This window comes from Microtus ochrogaster, linkage group LG5 (assembly GCF_000317375.1).
Source record: "Microtus ochrogaster isolate Prairie Vole_2 linkage group LG5, MicOch1.0, whole genome shotgun sequence".
Lineage (NCBI taxonomy): Eukaryota > Metazoa > Chordata > Mammalia > Rodentia > Cricetidae > Microtus > Microtus ochrogaster.
In genome coordinates this window covers 54,425,557-54,434,761 of record NC_022031.1, presented here as the reverse complement: position 1 = coordinate 54,434,761, position 9,205 = coordinate 54,425,557, and the positions used below count along the sequence as shown (strand labels likewise).

Genomic DNA, 9,205 nt, shown 5'->3' with positions numbered 1-9,205 from the left:
GAATGGATGAAGAAAGTATGGAATATATACATATTAGAGTACTACTCAGCAGTAAAAAACAAGGACTTCTTGAATTTTGCATACAAATGGATGGAAATGTTAACATTTTTAAAACATGTTGACAATAGAGCAAACATTGAGGATATATTATGTACCCTGGGACTTCTACTCAGGGCCTAACAAATAAGGCTCATGAGTGCAACTGTGCCACAGACAGGTTACTGGCATCCAACCTCAGCTGGATAGCAAACATCTTTTTTTTTTAAATATTTATTTATTTATTATGTATACAATATTCTGTCTGTGTGTATCCCTGCAGGCCAGAAGAGGGCACCAGACCCCATTACAGATGGTTATGAGCCACCATGTGGTTGCTGGGAATTGAACTCAGGACCTTTGGAAGAGCAGGCAATGCTCTTAACCACTGAGCCATCTCTCCAGCCCGATAGCAAACATCTTAAGGGAATTTGTCAAAATATGAAGAAAAAAAAATAGAATGGCAACCCACCACCCTTTCCCAGACACACTTATTTGAAAAGAATAATCACACATTGCCCGATATTTAAATGAATAATTGGCTATTGAGATGATGGGCATCCCATTCTACACATTGCAATAAAAAAATGTCTCTAAGTGAAAGGACAATCAAAGAACAAAGGCCACAGAAGGAATATAAGGAACACAAATTAAATTTGCTTAAATAGATGTGCCACACACATAGCACACTTTGATATCCACCTTAAATGTTGAAAACTAGAAAGCACAATGCAGTGATCTCCACATCAATCTTTAGTCAACATGCTATGTAGTTTGTTTCAAGGCTTTAATGAAAATAGATGAAATAAGCTTTATTTCCTTAACCTGAAGAAACTGTGACATTTAAGTTCTTTACAAAATCATTTACATAAATAGGATTTTTCTCTTGTATGAGTTCTTCCCTAGTTCCTGATATCAAGGCTTTAAAATATTTAAAGGGCTAGAGACATGGCTGAGCTCATTCTCAGGAACAAAGACAAAATTTTGGCCACTTCCTGTAATTCATGCTGCAAGATGTTTTGAGGGTCTAACCTTGGGAATCAGAATGTAACATATCCAAAGACACACTGATATTGCATTACCTAAATTTAAACAAGTCTTTACACAAACGTTCTCTCTTGAATGGTTTTCTATTATAAGCATTCATTCCTGTAACGGGTATTGAGACATTTAAAGGCTTGTAGAGTTCTTCTTCATTGAAGTAGTTCATGAATAAGAAAGCTGGTATGTAGGCTTGAATCAGGATTCAATCTGCTCAATCAGGATCAATCCTCAGCTGGTGTTCCCATTCGGGAAGTTTTAGGAAATACTGCCCTGCTGAAGAAATACGGCACTACGCGTGGGCCTGAGTTTCCAGTCATGTACCATTTCCAGTTTCTATTCTGTTTCATGCCTCAGGCTGAGGATGTGAGAGTGTCTTGCTTTAGCTGCCAGGTTTGACCATTGTTACCAAGTCACTTTCTTGATGATCCTGTATCTGTCTGGAACCAAGGGACAAATTAAACCCTTTTGTGAGTTGACTGAGACATTGCTTTAGTACAGCAACAGAAAATGCACTAGTAATACCCGTAATGTTTTACTCATGGATTTCTTATTTCCTATGATTAAAAAGAAGTATGAAATCTAAAAGGGTTACTTTAAACTCATAGGCTTTTGTCTATGAGTGTGCATGTACAAAGACATCATAATTCTTTAACAAATTGCTGATACTTGCCAGGTTTTGTTTTTCCAGAAAAAAATAATCTTGTGTAATGGAATGTAGGTATATTAACTAAAGATCTTACCAAATCCTTTATAGTATTTTTTCCTATAGTATGCATTTTTTCAGATCATCAAAGATTTATGTGATATGTACAGGCATTAAAAGCCCAGTTACATAGTAAATGTTTACTCTTGTGTAAAGACTACCATGAACTGCATAACTCTGCCACACTGACTACATTAATAGGGTTTCTCTGCAGTATGTTTTTTTCTCAGTATTTTGAAGACTACTGATACATGCTAAGGTTTTACCACATTGATTACATTCATAAGTTTCTTCTTGAGTATGAATATGAGTTCTTTTAATTTTAGGAGACTACTTTAATTACAAATGCTTTGTCACACTGATGACATTCATAAGGTTCTCCTCCAGTGTTATTTCATGCATTGAACATATCTGTGTTGTGTAATGGCTTTACCACGTTTATTGTATTCATAGGGCTTCTTTTCAGCATGTCTTCTTTTATGTCTTTGGTGATGACTGTAATATGCAAAGGCTTTTCACATTGATTAAATTTTAAGGTTTCTCTCCAGTATGTGTTCTTTTATGTTGCTGAAGATAAGCATGACGTAAAAAGGTTTTACCACATTGGTTACATTTATAAGGTTTCTCTCTAACATGAATTCTTTCATGTATTTTGATATTACTGTGATATGCAAAGGCTTTACCACATTGGTTGCATTCATAGGGTTTCTCTCCAGTATGTGTTCTTTTATGTATTTTGAGACTACTCTGACATACAAAAGTTTTACCACACTGCTTACATTCATACGGTTTCTCTCCAGTATGTTTTCTTTTATGTATTACAAGATGACTATGACGTGTAAAGGCTTTACCACACTGCTTACATTCATAGGGTTTCTCTCCAGAATGTATTCTTTTATGATATTGGAGATTACTGTGTTGTGAAAAGGCTTTACCACACTGATTACATTCATACGGTTTCTCTCCAGTATGTTTTCTTTTATGTATTACAAGATGACTACGACGTGTAAAGGCTTTACCACACTGCTTACATTTATAAGGTTTCTCTCCAGAATGTATTCTTTTATGATGCTGGAGATTACTGTGTTGTGAAAAGGCTTTACCACACTGATTACATTCATAGGGTTTGTCACCAGTATGCTTTCTTTTATGTATTAGTAGATGATTATGACGTGTAAAGGCTTTTCCACACTGGTTACATTCATGTGTTCTTTTTTGACTTTGGTGATGACTATAATATGCAAAGGCTTTATCACTCTGATTACATTCATAGGGTTTCTCTCCAGCATGTGTTCTTTTATGTATCTGAAGATGACTGTGATATGGAAAAGTTTTAACACATTGAGTATTTTCAAACAGTTTCTCTTCAGTATGATTTCTTTCATGCCTTCCATGTCTTCTAGAACTTTGACAATATTTTTCAGTATATTTGTCTTCCCAACTGTAGCCTACAGCAGTTAGGTTCCCGTAGGTCTCCAGCATCACATCTTTGTACAGATTCTTCTGGGAAGGATTCAGCAAAGCCCACTCTTCCAGAGTGAAGTTAACATGAACATCATCATAGGTCACTGTCTTCATGTCGTGGTGTTGAAGTTTGCCCTGATCTCTTTTCAGTTTCCTGCAGATGCAAAGACACAGCACACAACACTAATGGTGGTAGCTCCTCTTCAAAGCCCAGCCTGAAACCTAGAAGAGAATCTTAAAGAATTGATAGATTAGAAGAAGAATCAATAAAACCAAAAGTTTTTTTGAACAGCCTTTGAATTAAGGAAAATAAAGAGTTACTTTCTTACTTTGGGTTATTATTGCTACGATGAAATAATGACCAAAGCAGCTTGGAGAGGAATTTTACTTCAGCTCATAGGTAAGAGTCCATCACTGAGGAAAGTCAGGACAGGAACTCAAACAAGGAAGGGACCTGGAGGCGGGAGCTGATGCAGAGGCCATGGAGGGGTGCTGCTTATTGTATTGCTCCTCATGGCTTGCTCCACCTGCTTTCTTAGAGAACCCAGGACCACCAGCTTAGGGATGACATCTCCCACAATGGGCTTGGCCTTCTCCCATCAGTCACTAAGAAAATGCTTTATAGGTTTTTCTGCAGCCCAATCTTATAGGGGCATTGTCTTAATTGAGCCTTCCTCCTCTCAAATGACTTCAGTTCATGTCAAGTTGACAAAATTACCTGGCACACTTAATGAAATAAGAATTACAATACTATGAACAACTCTTATGTGTGAAAAGTGGGCTATGGGTAGAACATATGAAGTCATGGGTCCAACCCACAATGCTGTGGAAATATTAAACAACCTAGATAAAAATGAAATAAATTCTTATACAAACTGCCCAGACTGGCTCTAAGAAGACAGAAACAATGAACTTGGATCAAAAAAAAAAAATCCACAAAGAAAAGCTAGATGGTTAAAGAGACGATTGAACTCTATCAATCTATAACATTAAAAGCTGTAGGAGGCTGTTTTCACTATTCCAGACTGCACTATAGCCCAGCATATACCAAAATGGAGCCACTTATTCCAAACTCAAAACTATCTGATCTTCCCAGATATGAAGGGGAAAGTCAAATTTGCCAAAAAAAAAAAAAAAAACCAAAAAAAAAAAAACCCCACAAACCTAGTTTCAGTTAGTATAAGGAAATTCACTCTCCTTAATCCTCACATAAAAGACACATGTTGACTGTATTTTAAATTATTCTTTGTCCTAGCTTACAAGGAAAGTAACTGAGTAATCTAATTTTTTAAATTGTTCTTTAATTTCTGCTTCCTATACCTTTTTTCCTGCCCATGTAACAGCTCTTGTGATGAGCCCATCACTGGGTTCCACCTCAGTGGGATGGGATCTTGTTAACGCTAAAGAGGTGTTGCAGCCAACTGAGATCTTCACATTGTAATTCTGTCCTTCCACAACAATACTTTTCAACTATATCAAACTACATGGAAAAACATCTCCAAGCAGTCTATGAAACTAGTATTGCCCCAGGTACCAAGGCCCCACTATAGGTTTCCATTCTTTATTAATAGAGATTATGATAAATTTTTTAAATAAAATACAAGCAAACCCAATCTAAGATCATATTTAAAACTGGGTTATCCAGAATTTAAGAGTGGTTCAACATATAAAACCAGCTGTATACACATTTGTAGTGTTAGATTTATTATTATTATTTTAAAGCATCTATAGAAAGAGAAGACAGGCTTGGTCTGATCTAAGTGAAACCATATTTATTCAGGTCAAGGGGACATCTTGTCACCCATGTGTACAGATGGCTAAATGGGTGGGGATGACTACCATAGTCAGCAAGGGAAGCTGGGACCTATAGTAAGTCCTTCGGCAGGAAACTAGCAAATAGGATAAAGGAAAATAGCACCTAATCACCTCAACACTAAATTATGATACAACAAATTAAGATAAGGAATATAGCATGCTGAGGAGTGTCTACAAAAAACAGCCAACATCCTACTCCATGATGAAAAGACAAAGCTTTCCCTCTGAGGTCAAGGACAAGAAAAAGAACTATGTTTACTTATTTAACAGCATACTACAAGTTGTTGGGCTACAGCTACAGCTCTGCAGACTTAAGGACCAATCACAGCCACAGTACTGGGGGGAGATTGGAATTCAGCAGATTCCCTGTCTTAGGGTTTCTAAGAGGGTTATGTCATAGTGTTTGCTGTGAAGAGACACCATGACCACAGCAACTCTTATAATAAAAGAATTCATTGAAGTGGCAGCTTACAGTTGAGAGGTTTAGTCCATTATCATCCTAGTGGGGAGCATAGTGGTATACAGGCAGACATGGTGCTGTCTACATCTTGATCAGAAGGGAACAGGAAGTGAACTGTCTCACTGGAGTAGCTTGAGCATGAGAGGCCTCAAGGCCCATCCCTAACAGTGATATACTTCCTTCAACAAGGCTACACCTACAAAGCCACACCTCTTAATAGTGCCACTCCCTTTGGGAGCCATTTTCTTTCAAACATCACTTGGGCTGTTTCATGCTCTCTGGAAGACTCGTTCCTGGCCCACCTCTGTGTCTAAACTACAATCTTGTGACTAATAGATAAACCTTTTGAAATCTTAACTTAGCAGACCACTGGCTCTATCAACCCAGAAGCTAAGAATATCATTAGACTGCATCCTGGGCCTTTAGAAAAAGCTTCCCATATCTTGCTATAACCACTTCTGATATATCCACCAATGTATTCTAAACTTACTTTGATTTTTAACTTTCTTAGTTCTGTAAAAGTATAAAACTTTTCTGAAACTGCTTCCACACTGAAACACGGAATTTAGGATAAATTAAATCTGTGTTCCTAAGTCATGGTCACTCATAATGACTCCAGAATAAATTATATCTTATTCTCTTTGAGATGAAAACTGTTTTTTGCAGCAATACTTTCTTTTTTTCTGGGGTTATAATTGAGAATAGTACGAATTGGTAGTAAACGGTCTAACTGATTATGTATGTATGTATGTATGTATGTATGTATGTATGTGTATACATACACACAGACACATTGTTCGGGGTTGTTTACCGCTAGACACCTAGTTTCTCATGTGCCAATGAGACAATTTTTGTCCCCTCTTTATTACCTCACAAGAAGAGTGAGCAGAGAGGTAAAAGAGTACAATAGAAAGCAGAATTAACATGCCGCTTAAACGCTTCACTACAATCCAAACTGTGATTGGTCAAAGCGGAAGTGACTGTGTCACCCTAGGAAACTACACTACTTGTTCACTAGAGAGCCCGAACGAGTGAAAGCACACACTAGTTACTATTTCTATTCTAACACGATCTTTTTCCATGTTTGGTGACACGTGCTTAATTGGTGCGTGGCACGGTATGTGGTGTAGTTAATTGTTTTCATTGGAAAGAAGACATTTCGAGGTTTAACGTCTGTAATGTTCATTGGCTCCTGATTTATTAGAAAGTTTCACACAGGAACAAAGTAAACAGTCCCAAACAGTGTGTGTGTGTGTGTGTGTGTGTGTGTGTGTGTGTGTGTGTACGGAACCAGTTTCCTACCTCGGCTTTTTATCAAGGCCGTCCTCTCCTAAGTAGGTTTCCATCAGCAGGTGAGAGGGTTAGTACAGCTGAGGCCAAGAGTGGACTTCAGAGCTCGCTCCAGCTCTTGCTTCAAAATGGACCAGCCACGACTACTCCGCGCCCCAAAGGACGCTTACTCGGAGGGCTTCCGTTGGAACCGATAGCCGTCTACCGCCAAGGGCTGGGCTCCCGTCGGCATGAAAGCCCGGGCAAGTCCCATTCCAACTCTCCAGCAACGCGAATCGCGGTAACACAGACCTTCTAGAGCTCTGCCTCCGGGAGCAGGTCAGGACGGCGCGAAATCATGCGGTACTGATCCCAACGAGCCACCCTTCCCAGTTCTCCGCGCGATCGATTGATAGCGCCTGCGCGGCGCGTACGGCGCTCGACTGACGCGGCCTAGGGGGCGGAGCGTTCGCCGCCACCGCCGCCGCCGCGGGCCCGGTCTGTGAGGAAAGCCTAGGCTGTGTGCTTCCCGGCTCGTCGAGCGTCCGCGCCGCTTCTCCCGCTTCCCGTCCGCTGCGGCCGGGCGAGCGGAGGCCTTCCGGAGCCATGGAGGACGAGGTGGTTCGCATTGCCAAGAAGATGGACAAGATGGTGCAGAAGAAGAACGCGGTGAGCGGGCGGGTCCCGGGCAGGCCGCGGCCGAAACCGCAGCCCCGGCCCACGCGGAGCCAGCCAGTCAGGGCCGGGCCGCGCGCCCTTCCGGCTTCCACGTCGGTGCTGACAACGTCCGCAGGGAGCCCCGGAGCGAAGCCCTCGGCGGCTGAGAGAAGGCGCGATGGCCGCGGCTTCTCGGGGTGGCGCGGTCCGTTTCAGGCGGGCGGTAAAGTGTGTTGATCCCAGCTCCGCCTCACCCCGGGCAGGCATCGCGATTAGACACAGAAAGCCCGCCGTCTCTTAGCAAGTAGGCCTGGGTGCGATGGCAGGACCGCCACGGTTAAAAACCACACTCCTTCCTGGTGGGCCCCTGGTGGGTGGCTGTGGCGCTGAGTTAGTGGCGGGCCGGCGACATCGTCTGTGTTAGGAGATCCCACTTTTCCATCCCTTTGCTTGACACCTGAGTTTATTCTTCGGTGCACTCGGCACATTTTCATTATCAAAGGGCTAGAAATAATTTGTCCCCATTTATGAAATTAAAGCCGTAAGGGGATGCTTACATGTGTGCCGCGCTTTAGAGTCACAAACCCGTGCAGAATTCTTTTGTAGCTAGGACACAGTTGTGAGTATATTCATTTTGTAAGCTTAAGTACTGTGTAGTTGTGGTTGAGCCAGGAGCTAGCTAGTTTTCCACTCACTGCCAGCTTAGGAATTAGTGTTAATACCGAATAATTAAGACTTCGGATAGCCTTGTTCCTCTTTTTCTTCAATAGGTGCGTTTGCCCGGCATTTAATTTCATGCCCTGTTAATCTGCATTTGCAATTTTATTTTCAGCTATTTCCTGTTTGTTTTCTGTTCCAGATATTAACCTGTGTCGTTTATCGCCCTTACTGATTGAGCCATTTCATTCCTTGCTGCAAGAGATGAGTTTGGGTTATGATAGGTTGAACATTTTTATTTTTTAGATTAAATTGGAAAACTTTCCTCTCTGCCTGGAGGTCCCTAGTTTGCTACACTCAAAGCTCTCAGGAGGAAAAACTTATTAACTGGGTAATTTCATTTCCTTAATCTGTCAGGATAAACTTCAAGTAATTCTCGAGTCTGTTTTCTGATAGTGCACAACCTTAACCAGTGTGAAAATTCGCCTTAAGAAAGAAAGATAGAACTGGTTCTTTTTATTGCTTTTTCTTTCATTTTCCTGTCCACTAAAATTCAAAGCAGGCTGATGAAATAAAGAGAAAGGTCAAAATGACAACTCTTTCTCCGTGAATTCTAAAGTTGAAAAACATTAACTTTTATTTATGTGTGTGCATGCGTGCGTAGGTCAGAGGACAACTTGAGGCTTTCCCTGAATAGCCCTGGCTTTCCTGGAACACGATCTGTAGACCAGGCTGGCCTCAAACTGCTAGAGACTGCCTGCCTGCCTCTGCCGCTTTAGTGCTGGAACTAACGTCCTGGCCCATAACACTGCCCACTCCCAACCTCCATTGTGTGTGTGTGTGTGTGTGTGTGTGTGTTGTTTTGTTTTAAAGATGGGGTCTTGCTCTGTAGCTGGAAGCTGACCTGGAACTCCTGGGCTCATGTGATTCTCCTGACTCAGTTTCCTCTTAAATGAGATTACAGGCATGAACTATGAAAAGGAGCTATTTTTAAGTTATTTTAGACTATAAAGATGGAAACTGCTTGAAGTATGATAGTTGTCACTAATAGACAAATCTAAGTACTGCTTTTTAATAGGTTTTTTTTTTTTTTTTTTTTT

General features: G+C 40.8%; 2 protein-coding genes across 5 annotated transcripts in view; one reads left to right on the top strand and one right to left on the bottom strand.

The window, feature by feature from the left end:
• Positions 1-1,622: 1,622 nt before the first annotated feature.
• Positions 1,623-7,187, bottom strand: LOC101980652 (zinc finger protein 120-like). The gene is made up of 2 exons (XM_026786654.1): positions 6,825-7,187; positions 1,623-3,401 (listed from the first exon to the last, which is right to left on the bottom strand). Exons 1-2 carry the CDS (start codon positions 6,866-6,868, stop codon positions 2,315-2,317), a joined length of 1,131 nt encoding a protein of 376 aa, XP_026642455.1. The 5' UTR covers positions 6,869-7,187; the 3' UTR covers positions 1,623-2,314.
• Positions 7,188-7,261: 74 nt separating this feature from the next.
• Tcea1 (transcription elongation factor A1) overlaps positions 7,262-9,205 on the top strand; it is a 25,963-nt gene continuing 24,019 nt past the window's right edge. Inside the window, exon 1 of one of the 4 annotated variants that reach the window (XM_005362251.2) lies at positions 7,262-7,460. In XM_005362251.2, the coding sequence (XP_005362308.1) occupies positions 7,398-7,460 (63 nt within the window). In that variant the 5' untranslated portion in view covers positions 7,262-7,397. Of the gene's footprint in view, positions 7,461-7,640; positions 7,753-8,477; positions 8,497-9,205 lie in introns of those variants that run through there. The other 3 variants (XM_026786655.1, XM_013351907.2, XM_013351908.2) reach the window with 3 other exon arrangements.